Source organism: Danio aesculapii, chromosome 5 (assembly GCF_903798145.1).
Source record: "Danio aesculapii chromosome 5, fDanAes4.1, whole genome shotgun sequence".
Lineage (NCBI taxonomy): Eukaryota > Metazoa > Chordata > Actinopteri > Cypriniformes > Danionidae > Danio > Danio aesculapii.
This window is the reverse complement of record NC_079439.1, coordinates 28,037,249-28,057,605: the sequence shown is the minus strand read 5'-3', so window position 1 is coordinate 28,057,605 and position 20,357 is coordinate 28,037,249. Positions and strand designations below refer to the sequence as shown.

Here is a 20,357-nt window from a genome sequence, read left to right as displayed (position 1 = left end):
TGTACAATTATTACAAATTTTTAATCATATTATGTCCACAGATTGTTCAACGTGAAGTCGGCTACATTGTGTAACGTACTTTATTACCTATCATAATATTAATGCGAATGGCAGGTCATTTTGCTTATATGGTAAAAAGCATATTAACATTAATAACAGGCCTTACTTTGTTCTCATTTTGCTGTAAGAATGAAACAACACATTAAATGAACTCTTTATAATGCTTTCAAAATCAGTGGGGTTGAGAATGTTTTAATTACATTCAGCAGATATGAGCTAATAACAGCAATTCTCTTTAAATTTTGACAAAATTTTTTTAATTGTCATATCAAAAGTTTGGTCATTGTATAGTAATATGACATATTTAAATACTGCTAATTAAATTGTGTGTTTACTGAGTTTTGTGAAAATTCACCTGTTCGTTGCTTCATCTTTACATTTTCTGTAAAACACTCTTCCTCAGTTGCAGTTTGGAAATGCAGACTGGATATAGACAGTAACATTGACCTTAAGATTGACATTTAATCCACTTAATTATTATCACAGTCTTGTTATCTGACAATTAAATAAATGAGTTGATTGGAAAATGTAATGGCAGCGGCTGAAGAAAAATAATATGCGCACACACAGACAGACACACAGTTGAAAACAATTGTTATTCAGATATTTCCCATGAGTGCTGTTTAAGGAAGAGACAGATTTGTCAACACATTTTAGACACAATATTAATAAATCATTTCTAATAACTTTCCCAGTACTGGGTTGTAGCAAAGACCAATGCCTTAAAAGGACTTTGGTTGTAGCTGGAAGGGCATCCGCTGAGTAAAACATGCTGTATAAGTTGGCAGTTCATTCCGCTGTGGTGACCTTTGATGAATAAAGGGACTAAGCCGAAGGAAAAAATATGAATGAATGAATTTCTAATAACTATGATAACTTATTTTGTCATTGAATAAGTTAATGATGACAGTAGTAATATTTTACTAGTTATTTAGCAAGATAGTATTCCGTTAAAGTGCAATTTAATGGATTATTTATTAATTTTCCTTTGGCTTAGTCCCTTTATTCATCAGGAGTCACCACAGCAAAATGAACCGCCAACCTATAAAGCATATGTTTTATACAGCGGATGCCCTTCCAGCTGCAACCCAGTACTGGGAAACAGCCTTACACTCTCACATTCACACACATACACTACAGCTAATTTAGTTTATTCAATTCACCTATACTGCATGTTTTTGGACTGTGGGGGAAACTGGAGGAAACCCACGGCAAACACAGCTTAACTAGTTTAATTAGGTAAATTAGGTCTAAAGGTAAATTTTAGGTCATTTATTCTTATTCAGAAAAAATATATAACAGTAAATACTGTGAAAAATGTCCTTGCTTGTCTGTATATATAATTTAATATTGGATAGAATAGTGTGCATAATGATGCAGTCACACTAGACTTTGAGCATGAAAAAATCTGTTGAACGGTTCTGTGAAATTCTGTTGTACGCTGTGAAAAGGGGCGGGATTAAACAAGATGATTAGACATTAAAAAAAGCGAGCAATTGGTCAATATTTTAAGTTTCTCTACAGAGAGGTCATGTTTTCATCCTCGGTTGGTCTCACGCAATCAAGTGATGTATATTCGCAGGTCAGAGTTCACCAAGCTTGAACTTTGCGAACTGCGAAACTTGTCGCACAAGCTTGCAAGAAAAAATTGTTTTTCATTTAGAACATACATCTACTATTAAAAAAGAACTGGTTAGTAAACCATATGCTATTTTTTATTGGTCTTTATTCAAAGTTTATTCAAAATATTGATTGGAGGAAAGTTTGGGTATTACCTAATAAATATCTAATTACAAATAAAATCAAAGAAATGTCATTTAAGATCCTACACAAATTTGACCGTTAAGCATTTTTTAACCATTTATTGAAGACATATATGTCAATTGTTCAATCTGTTCATTATACACAGAAACAGTACCTCATATTGCCTGCCATTGTCTGTATACAAAACGGTTATGGTGGAAGGTATCTAAATTTATAAGTGACAAAAGTGCTGTCAACTTTTCTTTTACTGTATGAATATGTTGTTTTTAGTTTTTTGATCTATGATAAGTTGGAAAATGCTTATGTTATCAATCTTTTGATTATACTTACCAGATGTCATATACATCGATATAAATTTAGAAATATGAAACTTCTTTTTTTTAGTGGTACTTAAAGATCTAAATATTTTTATAAATACCATTAAGGAGAGTACAAACAGAAAAGCTGATAAATCTGTGTATTTGTTTGACACTTTTAAGTTATTGTGAGTTAGCAAGGCCTAGCATTTTTGTAATATATATTGTTCTTTATTTTTTTTACCTATTGATTTTTGTACCTCTATATAATTTTATTTTGCTTTTCATATTTTATTGTATACCTCTGCCATTGTTTTGTATGAGTCGTTCTTGAATTAATAAATAAAAAAAATAATTATAGTTTATATATTAAAAAATAAGTCCAGTGACCGCAGCTTTATTTCAAAAGCATAAAATTTTAATGACCCCCCAATCCCCTTTTAAATATATATATTTTTTACAAGTAAATAACATTGTATAGTGAGCCAGAAATTATCTTCACACAACCGATTTAAGGTGGCCCTAAAAGAGGAACTGATTCTGCTAATTCTATGTAAGATGCTATGCTGCTTTAAACAGTCTGTGTAAATTTATAATGTTGAAGTGTTTTGCAGTTTCAGGTTCGATTTCTGTGCCACCTTTGCTGTATAAAGATGCCTATAGACCTGGGGTGCTCAACCCTGTTCATGGAGATCTATACCTTCATAGAGTTCAGCTCCAACCCTGATCAAACACACCTGGACCAATTAATTGGGACTTCAACAGCACTTGATAATTACAGGCAGGTGTGTTTGATATGGGTTGCAACTGAAATCTGCAGGAAGGTTGATGCACATGAACAGTGTTGGTCCTCCCTGCTATAGGTCGTACTGTAGGTGTCAATTCCTGGAGGGCTTCAGCTCTGCACAGTTTTGCTCCACACCTAATCAAACACAGTTGATGCTAATAATCAAAGTGTTCAAGATTCAGCTGTGTTTAAATAGGGCTGGAGCAAAACTGTGCATAGCTGCGGCCCTCCAGCAATTGAGTTTGACACTTGTGCTATAGATAGACAAAGAGTATATAGCAGGCTGTAAAATAAATGAACATGACCCTAGATGGCAGCAGACCACAATAAGCCAGATCTCTGCAGTAAATGTCAGCTGTAAGCTTATTTTCATGCCGTGCAGTAATTTGCATCTCTATTATTGAGCACAGTATACGCTTTATTCTTGACACACATGAAAACGAGAAACCAACACGGCTCACTGCACTGAACTGAATACTTCATCTCCCACATTTGATTTCAGTTAGCTTTGTAGTAAAACTTCAGTAAAATGAAACACAACACATAAAGAACTAGCTTTAAAGCAGGGTTGACAGAGCTGCGACCCTCCAGTAACTGAGTTTGACATCTGTTTTCAAACAAAATTGAGTTCCTTTTTTTTCTGTTGAGCACGAAAGAAGATATTTTGAAAAATGCTGGAACCCACTGACTGTAATATATGACGGAAGTGGATGGGTCCCAGCAACCAGCATTCTTCAAAATATCTTCCTTTGTTTTCAACAGAAGAAAGAATCTCATAAAGATTTAAAAACCACATTAGGGAGAGTGAATCTACTTTTAGCTGAACTATCCCTTTAACTCATTCATTAGTCCTCAAGCATAGTCCTCCATCTAATCTAGGGTGAGCAAAAACAACTGTTTGCAAGTGCCAAGGTGATAATATCAGATTTAAGCCGCCTTTCCACTGCACACAACTGTCAGAATACGCCCCCTTGTGGCACTCGCACAGAAAATTCAGTTTTGTCGTGCACCATGGGAAGTTGAATCTCATGGTAGTGTCCGAAATAAAGAAGGGTAAAAGCAAGAGCCTTTATTCTCCGTGCGTTCACCATGGCTGAATGAATGAATGAATACTAGAAACTCATCATGGACTGCTAAAAATTATGGAGGGAATGTATTAATTATAATAGTATTTTTATTACATATTTATGAATAGAAGTGTTTTTTTTAAAATATAGACCTTTTCTGACAAAACAAAAAACAAAAACAAGAAACTAGCATTTCTCATCTTGCGCACATGAACCTGCTTGGACAACTCTGGAATACATCACATCTGTTCGGCCGGTCGCATACGCAGACCCGTAGCCAGCCTGGTGAAAGGGGTGGTTCTTTTTTTCTCAAAATGTGGACCTTTTTACAGTTATTTGCCTCATTTTCTATTTAATTTAGAGACATTTTTAACCACAATTTTTAATGTACCAAAATATTTCTTAAAGATTTTGAATAATGAAATATGAATAAATATTTTTAAAATACTAATTTATTACATCATATATCAAAAAATATATATATAAAAAATAGCAATCTGTTAAAGTTTTAAATTAAAAAACTGTGGTCTATTGTCATTTGTTAGGCAAACAACAAATCAGTACATTCAACTTTCCTCAGTTAGAATTTGCCACTTTGAATAATAAAAAAAAATAAAAAAAACAAAAAATTTAGTTTCAAGAATAAGGTCCCAGATTTAGAATAAAAGTTACTTGTCAAATGTTTTCTCTATTTAACAATAAAACAGTAGCAAAAAATTACTTCACATACATCATATTGCATGTTTTCTTGCACAGCCAGATGTTGAATAATTGTTTGCATTGGTCAAAACTGATTAGCTGATGTCACACCGGTGTGACGGCTAACATTCTGCTTGGTCTTAAAGCCTTTTTTGATGGGTTATTTTCACTACTTACGATGGTGCAGCAAATGAGCTTATGTTTGGGACAAATTGTGGACCTATGTCAGTGAGAGGTGGGTCCTTCGAACCACCCGAAACCCCCCCCCCCCCGGCTACGGGCCTGATACAGTCCAGTCGCAGGAGTTCAAATATTTTAACAGTTCCGCAGCTCAAATCGGATCCGAATTTTCCCCATACGGAGATGATTGGAGCTCCCAGACTACTCTCCATTGAAAATGAATGACTTCTGGACTGTGGCTTTTCCTTTGTCATGTGCAGTGGAAAGGCGGCTTCAGACAAGAAGGGATGCAAACGAAAAAGTCATTTAAAAGCTAAATAATAAATTTCAGGCACACTGTAATCAACTGATATTCATATCATATTCCTGAAAGCTAACAAAATGCATCGATTCAATGATTTTAAAACTCAGACAGCATGACAACCAGAAGCAGCAATGGCGATATCAAACCATACAGACTTTTAACTAAACACACTTAAATCAAACTGGCTACATTTAATGACTGAACATTTTTTTAATCTAAGATGAATTCATCAATTTTTTTATCAAATTATTGAAAAAAGAGCTTCATTTTTTATTTGGCAGTATTCCCAGTAGGCACAAGACGTCAACATGACGTCAGATTGATATTGTACCCCAACGTCATGGTTGACGGTGCATTTTGTTTGGAAATGAACGTAATATGATGTTGGTTTAAGATGTTGGCTCAACGTTGGATTTTGGTCACGTTTCAACACAACCTAAAATCAACCAAATATCAACGTCATTTGATGTTGTTATTGGACGTCAAAATAACGTTGTCCTTATACACTGGCTAGACATTGAATTTTGGTCACCTTACATCACGACCTAAATCTAACCTAATATTAATGTCTTATGACGTTGTGTGCCAGCTGGGTAGCTTTCAATGTGTTCCTGAGTCAAAGTCACTACAGTGCATCCCCACCGCTCCCAATAACATTCCACGTTTACAATGTACACAATTATGAAGACCATTTATTTTGTGTTCCAAGAATGTAACTGTAACAATTAATCTTTGGCAGTAAACATCTTAATCCTCAAACAATTCGTGCCCAACAGCGTTTCATGCCAATGACAGTTTAGTTTGGGATAAAACTGTATTCAGTGGATGATAAATAACATTGTTTTACATTATTCATAAATAACCACTTATGATAGTTGGAAAGTGAAGTGCTGTTAGTTTACTCACTCTCAGGCCAAAGATGTAGGCGCCTTAAACATAAACTACTGTAGCAAATCAAATGTAATACTCTGACAATTGTGCAGAGTGTTATCACGAAGGCTTATATATTTATATTATGTAAAAGTAATGGGCTTCTATTATTACTGGGGAGGCTAACGGTTTACTAATTCCCAATATATTTTTATACCAACTTCATTACGGTGCTTGTGAATGTTCTCTGGATTGTTTGCAGAGGATGTGACTTACATAATAGTAATAACGTTGTGAATACTGTGCGGTTTCTTGCACGGGCTAGCATTTTTGCTGTATTAGACCTGAATGTATCATCAGGGGCCATGACTCTTAAATTGCTTCGTTTTCTTTTTAATCTCAAAGTACTAAGATATGTGTCTACTTGCATTTTTAATAATCCATGACAATGGTTTCAGCTAAAAAAAGAAGAATGGATGCCCTGAGGGTGAGTAAATTAACAACAAAATTTAGAATTGATAATTTTAGGGTGAATTACACCTTTAGCAGAAGCAGAGAGAACACCATGTTCTGAAAACTACACCTCATACACTCATGAACACGATGAAGTTTGTTCTAACTTCTTATTTAAAACGAACTGGAAAAATCAAAATTCTTGAGGTTTTTTGGGACAACTTGGTTGTTTTATGTTCAATCCACCTAAATTTGTAAAAACATTAATTTTTTCATGTTGCCTTAACACAAATCAATTGTGTGGAACCCAGCATTTTTTTACAGTGTAATGACATCCAGGTGAAATCATTTCAACTGATTTGCGAGAAAACAATCTGTGGATGGAATTGAATACTGTATAGAAAAATGAGGTTATGGACATGTATTCAGTGTGGACGTCGCTGGTTGTTGAGCTAAATTAGATAGAAGATTTACTTTAAACAACAAAAGAGAAAAAGAAAGTGCAATCAAGCTTCCTCTCAGAAAAGAGCCATAATAATAATAATGATAATAATAATAATTAAATGCTTTCCCATGTAAACAGGAAGGCCTTGACGTTCATACTGGTAGAAACAGTGGTGCTGCATGGCTTGAGCAGATAATGGCTGGATAAAGGCACACCGTGAAAGATCTCTTCCATTGGCCCTGAATCTGGCCTTCATTCCTGCAGTCTGAAGTGGAAGCTGTTCGTCCTCCACTGGGTGATGTCACAGTTTTGCATGGTGCGCTCCGTAAAGCTGACGTTTCCCTCTCGGTCAATGAGGATGACTGTATTGGTCCTGTAATGGACACACAGGTATGACATTGGTTAGATTTCAGAACTGCAGGGTGAGATTTAAAGTGCATGAATTGGTTATGGAGATGACGATAGGAAGAGAATGACGGGACCTTGTGCCGTATCCCGGTGAGCGAACACACACTGCAGACAGCGCTTTTAGCATGGCATTACTGTAGCCTACACCTTGACTCTCCTGCGCAGGGTCTGGGCTGTTTCTGGAGGAAACAGAGGTGAGATATACACACAAACACATGTTGGTTTTCATGATTTAAGATGGATTTCCTACAGATGTAATGCTTTTTATACTGTAGACTTTATATTCTGTCCCCTTATCCCAAACCTACTAGTGACAGGAAGTTTGGATTAATTTACCGACTTGAACCTTTGAGTCTCGTTCCTTGAGATGAACAAATCTTTCGAGTCATTTTGTTCAATTTGCCAAAATATTATTAAAATGTTACGAGTTGCTTCCAGGTTTCAAGGTGGTGCAATGGCTAGCACGATCACCTCACAGAAAGAAGGTTGCTGGTTCGAGGCCCGGCTGGGTCAGTTGGCATTTCTGTGTGCATGTTCTCTTTGTGTTCACGTGGGTTTCCTCCGGGTGCTCCGGTTTCCCCAACAGTTCAAAGACATGCGGTATAGGTGAATCAAATAATCTAAATTGGCCGTAGTGTATGTGTGTGAATGCAAGAGTGTATGGGTGTTTCCCAGTGTTGGGTTGCGGTTGGAAAGGCATCTGCTGCATAAACCCTATGCTTGATAAGTTGTAGGTTCATTCCGCTGTGGTGACCCCTGATTAATAAAGGGACTAAGTGAAAAGAAAATGAATGAATGAATGAATGAGTTGCTTCCAAACTCATTTACAACTACACCAAACGTTGATCACACTACAAACAAGTCATAACTAGAATGCTATAAGAAAGAGAAAACAATCCTTCGTTGTTTACCTGGTCTTTTGTCTATGATTATGTCAGCTCACCTCTTCTGACAGGTCTTCAAATATGAGTAGTTCGTTCATGTCACACTGACATATAAGCTCAACCTATGCACGTGTACAGTCTGAACCGAAAGGAGCCATAATTAGTTCACCTTTCGAGTCTTCTGGTTTTTGAGTCGTTTGTTTATCACGTGACAGCATGTAAAGAAAGATGACTCAAACCTGAGGACTCGAGAAATGAACGCATCAAATCTTTGGTCACACTTTATTTTGATGGTCCGTTTGTTGAATTTAAGTTACATTACATCTACATGCCAACTAATTTTCATTAGATCAAGTAGACTGTTAGGGTTGTGGTTAGGGTTAGTGTACGTTAACATGTACTTACAAAGTTTCTAATAATCAGTTAAATGTCTGTTGAAGAAGCAGTATCAACAGATATTAAGCAGACAGTCTACTAACATTCAAACGGATCATCAAAATAAAATGCTATCCAAATCTTTTTCCGGCTCTGACTGCATATGATTGACTTCTGTCTTTCACGTGATGAATAAACGACTCAAACCCGATAGAAGATTAAAAAAAGGAACCAATCCTCCACTCTACCTGCACAAATGTGCACATGCGCGAATGAACCAATCACTCTCTGAGAGAACTCATCCTTCTCATACAAAAGATTCATTCAAAATGAATGAGTCGTTCAAGAACGACCCATCACTAAAACCTACTTTTTCAAAATACTTTAATCTGAATGATTTATGAGGCATTTAGGACCAAAACAATGTGCCTAAAAGGTCAGTATTCTACTGGTATCGTCTACTTTTCTGGCAAAAGCTGCTTTTCCATTATTGAGTAGAATGTTTTTTGGTCTGATATTCTAGGTACTGTTAGACAACTGTGCCAAGTCGTGCTGGTAGAGTGTGTTTGTGTGGCATTACCACTCATTTGGCTGGCTAGCAGTTTAGCTGGCTAAATTGAAGTGTGCCATTTCTTTTTTCTTTTATTTAATGAAGTAAAAACATCAATATCTGATCATCTTCCATATCTCTGTTACTGTGTACTGTGACAGTGGGCGACGCGGTGGTGCAGTTGGTAGGGCTGTCGCCTCACAGGAAAAAGGTCGCTGGTTCGAGCCCTGGCTGGGTCAGTTGGCATTTCTGTGTGGAGTTTGCATGTTCTCCTCGTGTTAGCGTGGGTTTCCTCCGAGTGCTCCGGTTACCCTCAAAAGTCCAAAGACATGTGGTACAGGCGAATTGGGAAAGCGAAAAATTGTCCGTAGTGTTTGTGTAGGAGTGAGTGTGTATGGATGTTTCCCAGTGATGGGTTGCAGCTAGAAGGGCATCTGATGTGTAAAACATATGCTGGATAAGTTGGCGGTTCATTCCGTTGTGGTGACCCCTGATTAATAAAGGGACTAAGCCAAAAAGAAAATGAATGAATGAATGAATACTGTTACGGTTGGGTTTAGGGTTAGGTCAGGGGTGGACGTTAATAAATACAAATTATTGGACTAATTTAATAGATAACAAAAAAATACTCGGTATAACTACTGTTTTTACGTTACCGTGATGGTTGGGTTTAGGGTGGGTGTGGGGGCAGACGTTAATAAAACACCATTAATGGGAAATTTTATAAATAATATAAATAATTTTCATTAACTTCCAACCACAACCATATGTGATCTAGCAACAACCTCCAATGAGCACTGTTATCAGCATCACAATGGAAAAAAATGCAACCATATCCATAATGACTGACCTGGATCTACACGAAATGGAAGAGTTAGAAAAATAAATCCATTTGGCTGAATAGTAAAAAGTAATATTGTGAAAATTGGAGCTTTTTTGTCTGTTCGTTCAGCTTGTAGTCCTAAATCCTGTTCTATGAAACTGTCACAGTTTAGTCATTTATGGAAGTGAAAACCAGTTTTGGCAAAAATATACATTTTTTTTTCTCTATCATATCAATACAGATTTTGTCACGTGAAAATACAGTCCCATTCTACAAAATAAATTATCTGCTTAACTTAATTCACTTAAATTTCAGGAGCCATTACTAGTCTTTCGTGTCACATTATTCTTCAGAAATCATTCTAATAAGATGATTTGTTACTATGAATCTTCAAGTGTTTGGCTAATGTTTTTTTTAAGATTTTTTGTTACATTATACAGTTACTTGTTAATATAAAATTTGTATGCATCTTTGCTAAACAAAAGTATTTAGAAAAAAAAAGACCATATCTATCTATCCATTTATACAACAGTTTTGTCTGGTTCTTGAATATGATTGGCTGATAGCAGTGCGATAATCAGCAAATAACAGCACTTGTACAGCCTCTTCACACTATTTCTCCGCCCACATACAGCGACAAGCAGAGGACACTTCACAGTTTGACAAATATTGCTGCTGTTGAACAACATAATGTCATTTTGAGTCTTTTTTTAGTCGGGAATGTAGTTGCTTAGATTGCAACTACGCATATGCATAATTTACTTATAAGGATAGTGTCTATTTAAAAATATTTATAATTTCAGAGATTCATTGCATCGGCCACTATCAGCCTGTCTGAGCAGACCAAAAAAGTGACTGTTGATGTTCTGTCACAAGATGGTGACAGAGACTGCATAATATGTCTTTACAGGGAGAAGTAAGTTTCAAACTACAGCTGATCAAATCCTTATAAATCTGGTAAGTGACATTCTAAGTCGATCTCTCTCTTTTGTAGTGCTGTATTTATAACACAGAAACTGGTAGTGTTTGCTTTTCTTTGGCTTTTTCAGGGTTAATTATTGTGATATCCTGATAGCAACAGAAAAATACTGGGAAATCTCTGTAGATTGATGACATTTCATGCCGTTCAGCCTTATAATCTAAATATGTCAGCAAAATCAACTGTTTTGTCATTACCTTAGACAGGGGCGTCGCTAGACCCAAATCATTTTTATTTATTTATTTTATTATTATTATTATTTTTTTGAGGTTAGTGGGGGGAAGGGGGTGCGTGCCCCAGTGGAGCTTTATGTCTAGCAATGCCCCTGACTTTAGACATTACGCTAGAGAATCATTCAAACACTAGCTCTAAAGTGATGTGTGTGAAGTAGCAATGGTTTCTGCTGTTCTGATGGTCAGCTGCAGATGTAAATGAGTGGCGCAAGAAAGTAGTTTCTCATACAAGAATTTTGAGACTCTCCGTTTTTGATTTTCTTTTTTATACATGATTAGGCTGTCAAACTGTTGTATAAACACAATATCACACGAGTAGCAGTGTAATAAGGCTGTATATTGGCACTGGTGGGGGGGCTACTAAGGCACTGCGGCCTCAAGCCAATGCATGCCTCCCACCAGTGCCGATATATAGCCGTATTGCACTGCTACTCGTGTAATATTGCTCATCTATCTATCTATCTATCTATCTATCTATCTATCTATCTATCTATCTATCTATCTATCTATCTATCTATCTATCTATCTATCTATCTATCTATCTATCTATCTATCTATCTATCTATCTGTCGGTCGGTCGATATTATTATATATTATTGTTATATATTCAATATATTGTCTCTGATAAATTAATTTTTTATAAAATAAAATGCATGCAATAGAAACAACAATGCTAATCATTGAAGAAAGGCTTTCAACTCATTTAGTATAGTTCTCTGAAGAGCAGTTTTTTAATATCTAAATTCACTATACGCTACCAGCATTCATCTCATACGACTTGAGGAAAAAAAGGCTTAAAAATCATACTGATTGAACTTCAAAGACTCAAAGAAGTAACTTTCTGATAGTGTATTTGCTTTTTATCTGAAGCGCATCTTCAGGATCAAAAAGGGTGGATGGCGGTTCAATTGTTTAAGCAAGATAAAGGTAGATGGAAGAGAAAGAGGAAACAGAAAAGATAAAGGAAAGAGGCTTGTCATTTTCATAATGAAGGATCGTGCACACTTACAGCTCCTCGTTATTGAGGATGTGGAGCAGCTCCTGCACTAAGCCATCGGGGGGCAGCGTTTTGCTCACTACACTGCTGAACAGCTGTTTGCCGTGCTGCAGTTTCCTCCACGGAGTTTCCAAAAGAGAGTTACTCAACCCATAGATTCCTGCTGAAACCAACACAGTCATCCATCACTTCCTGTGCGCTTTGAGCGAGACACACCTACCAATCTGCTGCTGAACCAGTGTAAGTGGTGTACATTTGCAGTGTAACTCTGCAAACAGCAGCGCTTTATGCAGGAACACTGGCGTCTAAACACAGAGAGCAAACCGAGGGACTGAACAAACCTGCTTTGAGATGAATGGGCTCTGAACTGCCCTTGTTTCCATAGTAACACAAAGTGTCTTCGTTGGCCCTGCATCCAACAACACACAGAAAGAGAGAGAGAGAAATAAAAATGAGTTAGTCCTCAATGCTAAAAGACAATTAAATAGATTTATATCATTTAAACAGACAAAATAACAGATAAAACGACTCATAGAACAACAGATATAATGGAGATGAACAATGAAATTTATAATACTGTATAAGCTGATGTAAAATGGATGTTAGGACAAGGGATAGAAGGACAGATATTAAGTCAGAACAATAATATACACTATAATATACTGATAAAAAAACTAATGTTAGAACAATATATAGATCGACAGGCAGAAATACAAATAGAAAGACAAAAAGATTGATAGAATGACAAAATGGTAACACTTTACAATATGGTTGCATTAGTTAATTTATGTACTAACACAAACACACACACAAACATGAACATTACAGTATTTATTCATCTTTTTTAATGCTAGTTAATGAAAATAAAGTTAGTCATTGGAAATTCATGTTAACTCACAGTACATTAACTACTGTTATTGCACAGCTGTCTGAAATACTTGATTCTGATTGGTCATTCGCAACATTCCAAGGTATTTTATTCCCAGTTAACAACTTCTACATAACGCAGGCTCATCAAAAAACTTAGAATCACCTTGACTGTCAGTATTTACTTGACTGTCAGTAAATACACTGAAATCCATATACTTACATGTGCATTCATATGTATCTACTTGTGTGTCATGCAGCAGCTTTTCTCTGCATTCTGTAGCGCAGTGACAACCACATGTATATCTCAGCAGGCATGTCTTTTCAGCGTAGTGCCCTGTAGTATTTTGATTTCATGAACGAATGCATGTAGAACAGTTAGCAGTTACGTGTATTATGTCGACGTGCATGCACAAGCAGCTGTCGCTAAAGACAATAATTATTTGTATTATTTACTAAATTACACATTATAATAATAATTCCTTACATTTATATAGCTCTTTTCAGGTAGCTCAAAAAACTTTACACATTTTTTTGGGGGGAAATCTCCTCATCCACCACCAGTGTGCAGCATCCACCTGAATGACGCGACCGCAGCCATATTGCACCAGACCGCACACCACACACCAGCTTTTTGGTGGAGTGATGAAGCCAATTCTGATATGGAGATGGTTAGGAGGCCATGATGGACAGAGGCCAGTGGGCAAATTTGGCCAGGATGCCAGGGTTAAACCCCTACTCTTTTTCAAAAGACATCCTGGGATTTTTAACAACCAAAGAGTCAGGACTGTCTCATCCGAAAGATGGGCACTGAGCAGTTTAGAGTCCCCATCAATATACTGGGGCGTTAAGACCCACACAGACCGCAGGCTGAGTGCCCCCTGCTGGTCTCAATAACACCTCTTCTGGCAGCAACCTATTTTTCCCATGTGGTCTCCCATCCAGGTACTGACCGGACAGAGCGCTGCATAGCTTCAGTGGGTGACTATGTACAAGATGCAGAGAGCTCGCTAGCTACACATTACAATGTGTGTTATTTATGTCTACACCTACCCCAACCATCAAAGTAAGCATGCACGTTTCAACATCCACTAATGAACATCTTGTGCATCTTCAATGTGCATGACGTAGTATATGCACGACAATCTCATTGCGCATGCACCCTTCAATCTGTTTGATGCCATCTATGCTTTATTCAGCCCGTTTCGTTTCTGTCAGCATTGTTTTTTAAACCAGTTTGAACAGTGGCGTAGCGCAAAATGCGTGCCCCCTGCAAGGGCTATAGATGGGGGCCCCAGGTGAAGGGGGGGGGGTGTATGTGGAAGTGCTCGTAAAGCCGAATTTTTTTATATTTCTGTGGAGAACTTTGTAAAAGATCTGCAGATTTATGCTGAATTATTTTGGGAGTATCGCAACTAAAAACTTAATATATGAAATAAAAAATAACAGCTTTCTTATTTAACGTTTACAATGCAAATCCATCTTCAGTAGATCCACTTATTTGGTAAACAAAGCAAGTCTATCATATAATACATCTACTGTACCAAAAGACAGAAATTACTTTACAAACTATATTGTAAATAAATCGAATGAACACTTTCATATTAGTCAATAACTTTACTGAAATAATTAAAAAAACGTAATAAATATAAAATTACACACATTTACACAAGTAAATAAATAGACTCAATGGGCCGAAATTGTCTGCATTCTGAGATTCCGTGTGGGCCTTATCATAAACAAACACTAGACTGACATAAAACAATATATAATATGATAGACTGACAGACAGAAAGAGAGATAGACGGGTCTCTGTGTCCTTCTTCAGCTCTTGGAATGAAACCTTCCTTAAGCAGCCTGTAATTAGGGAGGAGAGTAAATCTCCTGTATGTATGAGCGCAGTCACTCTCACATTAATTCATCTGATTAGACATGTTCCTGTTTTCAGACACACACTTCTAGTGGATGGGTCCACAATGAAGCTCATTACTCTTGACGGCACTATGATGATGTCGCCGTGTGGTTCAGAGGACAGAATCGGAATTTTATTGGCGCAGGAGGACAGCTATGAAAGGAGAAATGGCCAATTTAGGGTTTTGAAAAGCACTTTGAGAAGGACATCAATAATGCCGGTGGAGAGAAATAGAGACATTGAGGAAAGGATTCAGAACTCTAGAGATTAGAGCCCGTTGTATAAGTTGGGATAAAAGAAGTATGAGGAATAGTATGCAGAATGCTGACTTGCAGTAAAACCACATCTGTTTTAGGAAGTTTCAACTGAATGTTTAGAAATGACATATTACCTAGCTGCATTACTTTCTTTAGAAAGTATAACTGCAATGAGTAGATGCGAACATGGAGTTTATTTTCTTTTTGTGTTCAGTTTCATTCTACAAGGCTAAAATATTGTTTCTATTATACTTATAAAATGGCTTGTTATTGTAAATTGGTCAATAAAACATTCCTTTGGCATAAAACACCAGAAGCTTTTGCATATTGTGTGCTTTTTGTTAAACTATACTAAATACCCCATCATGTCGAGTCTATAAAAATAATTTTACACTGGTGCAAACAAAATTACAGCTAATAAAGGCCTTATCTATTTCCACTAATGTATTGATTTCACTCTAAACCCAAGGCATAGAGCCTTCTAATGATGTAATAATGCAGTTCAATAACTGCCTGGAAAACAACAATTAGCTTAAGTTACAAATGAACTAGAGGCTTTGGCACAGTTGAGACATTTGCTGAATATTTCCACTAATTTTACTTGGAAAAATAAACAAACATGGTGAACTTTTTTTGGTTTGAACCACCAAGTCAAGGTTATTTTGCTTGTGAATTTCTAAATACCAAGCTTCACAAAACAGCTGGTCAGCTAATCACATTTTAAAGAATCTAATTTTAACCACAATCATAACAGTAACACTACCCAGCTACACCCATCCATGCCATGCATGAAGGCTTTTATTATAAAAAAACAAAATGCAAGCAAGAATAACAGTTGTTCAAACGATCAAGTTAAGTATTTTAATATATTATATAAAAAGGTGATAACTCTTTAGTTAAAGTACCATTTACCACTGCTAAAAACTCCTTTATTACCTGCATAACAATAAGATATTAGTGGTTTATTAGTACTGTGCAGTGGTTCCCAACAAGGGGGTCGCGCCATATTTTAAAAAAATCCTTAGCAGTGGACAATTAGAATGATCATGTTGCGTTAGTTCATATTATCCCCTAGCTCAATGGTCCTCAACCACCAGTCCATGGATCAATTGGTACCAATCTGCACAAGAAATCATTCATTATTTCCGTTTTATTTATTATCTGAGTCTGACCGATCTTTTATTTTGAAAAATGAGCTCGCCTACGTCTCGGTCACTTAAGCACCAAAATTTAACCCACAAGCTGCAAAATGAGTAGAAACAGGCATCTTTAGAAAAGGCCAAGTGAAGGACCCGCGAACTGCCAAGGAATAGATCCGCAACCCACTTGTCCACATGCGGTTTGCGCGCACAAGCGGCATGACGCGCTCGTACCAATGAACCCCGGCCGTGAGTCAGGTGACAAGAATTGACCAGCTTCAACTTGTATGGAATATTCACATTTCGGTAAAACTAATTTTTAATTTTCTCAGACAAACACAGAACACACAAACACTGCAGTGCTCTGACTTTTCTCTATAAATAAAACTTGTATCAGGGCGACAGCAATGTTTTGTCAGTTTGTGATCCTCTGAGAAAATGGGTTGATGGTCGCATATGAAACCAATGAAATGCCCAAATGATTTTTCCCTTATATATTGTGAATACTGATATTTTTGTTATTGAAAAGGGCCAATTTAAAGACCAAAGGCTTCCATTTTTCAGTTACAAATGGCCTACTGATGTTTTGCTTTCATATTTTACCTTAGGTTATTATTCATTCATTTTCTTTTCGGCGTAGTCCCTTTATTAATCCGGGGTCACCACAGCGGAATGAACTGCCAACTTATTCAGCACATGTTTTATGCAGCGAATGCCTTTCCAGCTGCAACCCCTCTCTGGGAAACATTAGGCTATTATTTGTGCATAAACATATCTAGATATAGTAATAAACATTCCGTTTGTTTGAAAACAACATTTCTTGTCATCATTACTGCAAACTTATATGAGCGATAATATCATTAAATGTGGAGGGGGGCCTTATAATATTTTCTGGGGAAAAAGGGGTCTCTCAGGCAAAAAAAGGTTGGGAACACTGGTACTGTGGAAAAATATTTATAATCTAACTCCAAATTAACAATAATATATATATAACTGAAAAGTGTTATATTCTTTGGTTTTTAAAAATGTCATTTCATTCAAAAGGTCTGGTTGCCTAGGTGTGAGAGACAGTATCATTTCTCCAAAGTGATAAAAATTGTAACTTTGAGGCACAGCTGTGTCTTTTGTCTCCATGAATGTCTGGGTGATGCTTTCAGACAACCCAGGTGAGGTGAAACGTCTGGATCTAACAAGACTTTCAACAGCTTGTTTTGCCAGTTCTCTGACTCCACCTATAAACTTTGCCCCCCTAAAACATATATAATATACAGGACAACACTGCTCAGGTCAATCTCTTGTAGACTTCTTTGAAGATGCCTGTTTGCCTGCAGAACAATCAATACATTATCAATAAATAATTTAGCTTGAAATAAGTCTCCTGATTTGGGCCTAAAATTTCCTATAATTTGGTGCCGTGACCCGGATAGAGACTAAAATGACTAATTTCCAATAGTACTTATAAAGTATGATCCTTTCTACATCCCTAATCCTACCCAATATCCAAACACAAATAGCTGACTATTAATATGCCATTTTTCAGAGGTGTGGACTGCGAAATTTGCGGCTTCTGAAAATTCCTGAAAACACTAGTGTGGGTGTAGTGGTTTTAAACAAAATCCTTGTTTTCAAATGTATTCGGACTAGTATAGATGTAGCCTAAAGCATCCTCTGTCCTGAGCCTGAATTACATTCTGACATTCTGAAATGTGCCACTCAAACTGTGAAGTAAAATTGGAGCGAAATGATCAGTGATCATTACATCATCCAGTCTCTCCAACAGCTGAAAGATACAGACAGCTGGGATGAGCACAAGGCTTGACAGACAGTCGCTATCCTGCTTTCTTGGGTTTACTCCACTGTGACTGACTAGGCATCGTTGACATGCAAATGTGGGCGATCAAGCGAGCGTGTTTTCAAATAAAGTAATCTACCCGACATCAGAAAGTTGCAGAAGGGCAGAACGAGCTGTTTTTGCTGCTTACTTTCAGTAAATAGACTTTTTTCACTGGGGTGGAAATTTTGAAATGTTCAAAATAAACATTTTAATCTTCAAAGATCAAAGAACATTTGATTCCTCATAAGATGATAACTAGCAAGAATCTACAATAATGTTCAAATTTGTATATGTAAGATAAAAAATAACTATAAGTAAATAAAAAATTCAGCAAGGACACATTATATAGAACAAAATGAACCATGACTTCATAAAAAAAAATATTCAAAATAATTCCCATTCTTTAAAACTTTCTATTCATCAAAATTTAAACAAAGCCAAACTGTGGTAATAAAAACCATTAATAATGATTCGAAAGGTTTCTTCATGTACCACTTAATAATGGCTGCTAAAATGGATCTTTGATATCATACAATTAAATTACGTTTTAAAATACAAAATATTTTGTAATTAAATTATTAAAAAAGGTTTAAAACACTTGTAATCCAACGGTTCTTCTGCACCCATCCCGTTCTGAGCTGGGATCAAACCAGCGATTCTTTGTATGGGAGTTGGTTGCTCTGACAAGGAGGCTAAAGACCTCTGTCGCTAGAGCACCTTCTGAGGTCAGAGAAGGTTTACCTGCAGAGCAATACGTTAGCTAGCCTGCGTTACACTAACCCCTCTAAACCTCACTCCCATCCTGGATGAGCCCCCACATGTAACCCACTGGTGCTACTGCACCCATCCCGTTCTGAGCTGGGATTGAACCAGCAATTTTTTGTATGGGAGTGGGTTGCTCTAACATAGAGGCTAAAGACCATGGCCTCTAACAATTGTCACTAGAGCATCTTTTGAGGTCAGAGGAGTGAGGTTTACCTGCATAGCAATTCTTTAGCTGACCTCCGTTACACTCACCCCCTCTAAACCTCACCCCCATCCCGGACGAGCCCCCCACATTTCACCCACTGGTCCTACTGCACCCATTCCGTTCTGAGCTGGGACTGAACCGGCGATTCTTTGTATGGGAGTTGGTTCCTCTAACATGGAGGCTAAAGACCATGGCCTCTAACGTCTTTCACTATAGCACATTTTGAGGTCAGAGGAGTGAGGTTTACCTGCAAAGCAATTTATCAGCTGACCTCCGTTACACTCACCCCTCCTAAACCTCACTTCCATCCCGGACGAGCCCCCTTGTGTAACCCCCTGGTTCTACTGCACCCATCCCATTCAGAGCTAGGATCGAACCGTTAATTCTTTGTGTGGGAGTTGGTTTCTCTAAAAAGCGTCTGTGGCTAGAGAAGTGAGGTTTACCTGCATAGCCCTTCGCTAGCTGGCCTCCGTTACACACTTTTTTAAAAAACACTCACAAAAAAATCTTAGTGACCCCCCAAAAAGTTGCTTAAGTACAGAACGAGCCATTTTTGCCGTTTTTTTTCTAATGAATGTTTTTTTTAATGTAGCGCCAGTTCTGAAATTTACATAATGAACACTTTAATCTCTAAAGATCAAAGAAAGTTTGATTCCTCATGAAATGAGCCCTTAAAAGAATCTCTATGTTCTATATGTGAAAGCTTTAAGAAGCACTCAAAGGAGCATCGCAATATCAAACCAGAAAAAAAAAACAAGCAGGAAGAAACATTTCAAAGGCTAAAAATCATATAAAACATGAAGCTATTCTAAGTGTTGTCAGTCACATCCCTGTAGAGAAACAAACAAAAATCTCTTTATTCCTTTGCAAAGGCCGTCTCTATTTACAGGAGACAGCTGTATTGATTTCACCACAAAATGCCCATTGTAATTTCTCTCAGTTTATCTGGACATGTATCATTTTGTCCTTTGTGGCCAGGAAAGTGAGTCCGATAAGCTCAATAATGATCTTGTTTATTAAAAGGGTAAACAAATGAACAACACTCCCTCACGGCTATCCCTTTCGGTTTCATTACCAGCTCTGGGAGTCCAAGTGGCATTCCAATGTATTTTCGGCTTATAAATATGGGCTTGAAGAGACAGAGACAAATGGACAAATATTATCCCTCCAGTCTTTGAGATGACAGCATGGGCTTAAGTAATAC

General features: G+C 37.0%; 1 protein-coding gene across 4 annotated transcripts in view; it reads right to left on the bottom strand.

Moving 5' to 3' along the window:
- Positions 1–5,820: 5,820 nt before the first annotated feature.
- The window catches only part of tango2 (transport and golgi organization 2 homolog (Drosophila)), a 40,493-nt gene continuing 25,956 nt past the window's right edge, over positions 5,821–20,357 (bottom strand). For 3 of the 4 annotated variants that reach the window (XM_056457815.1, XM_056457818.1, XM_056457816.1), the window contains 4 exons: positions 12,516–12,583; positions 12,187–12,337; positions 7,408–7,512; positions 5,821–7,298 (listed from right to left, as the gene is read on the bottom strand). In XM_056457815.1, the coding sequence (XP_056313790.1) occupies positions 7,178–7,298; positions 7,408–7,512; positions 12,187–12,337; positions 12,516–12,583 (445 nt within the window). In that variant the 3' untranslated portion in view covers positions 5,821–7,177. The remainder of the gene's footprint in view (positions 7,299–7,407; positions 7,513–12,186; positions 12,338–12,515; positions 12,584–20,357) is intronic. The other variant, XM_056457817.1, reaches the window with a different exon arrangement.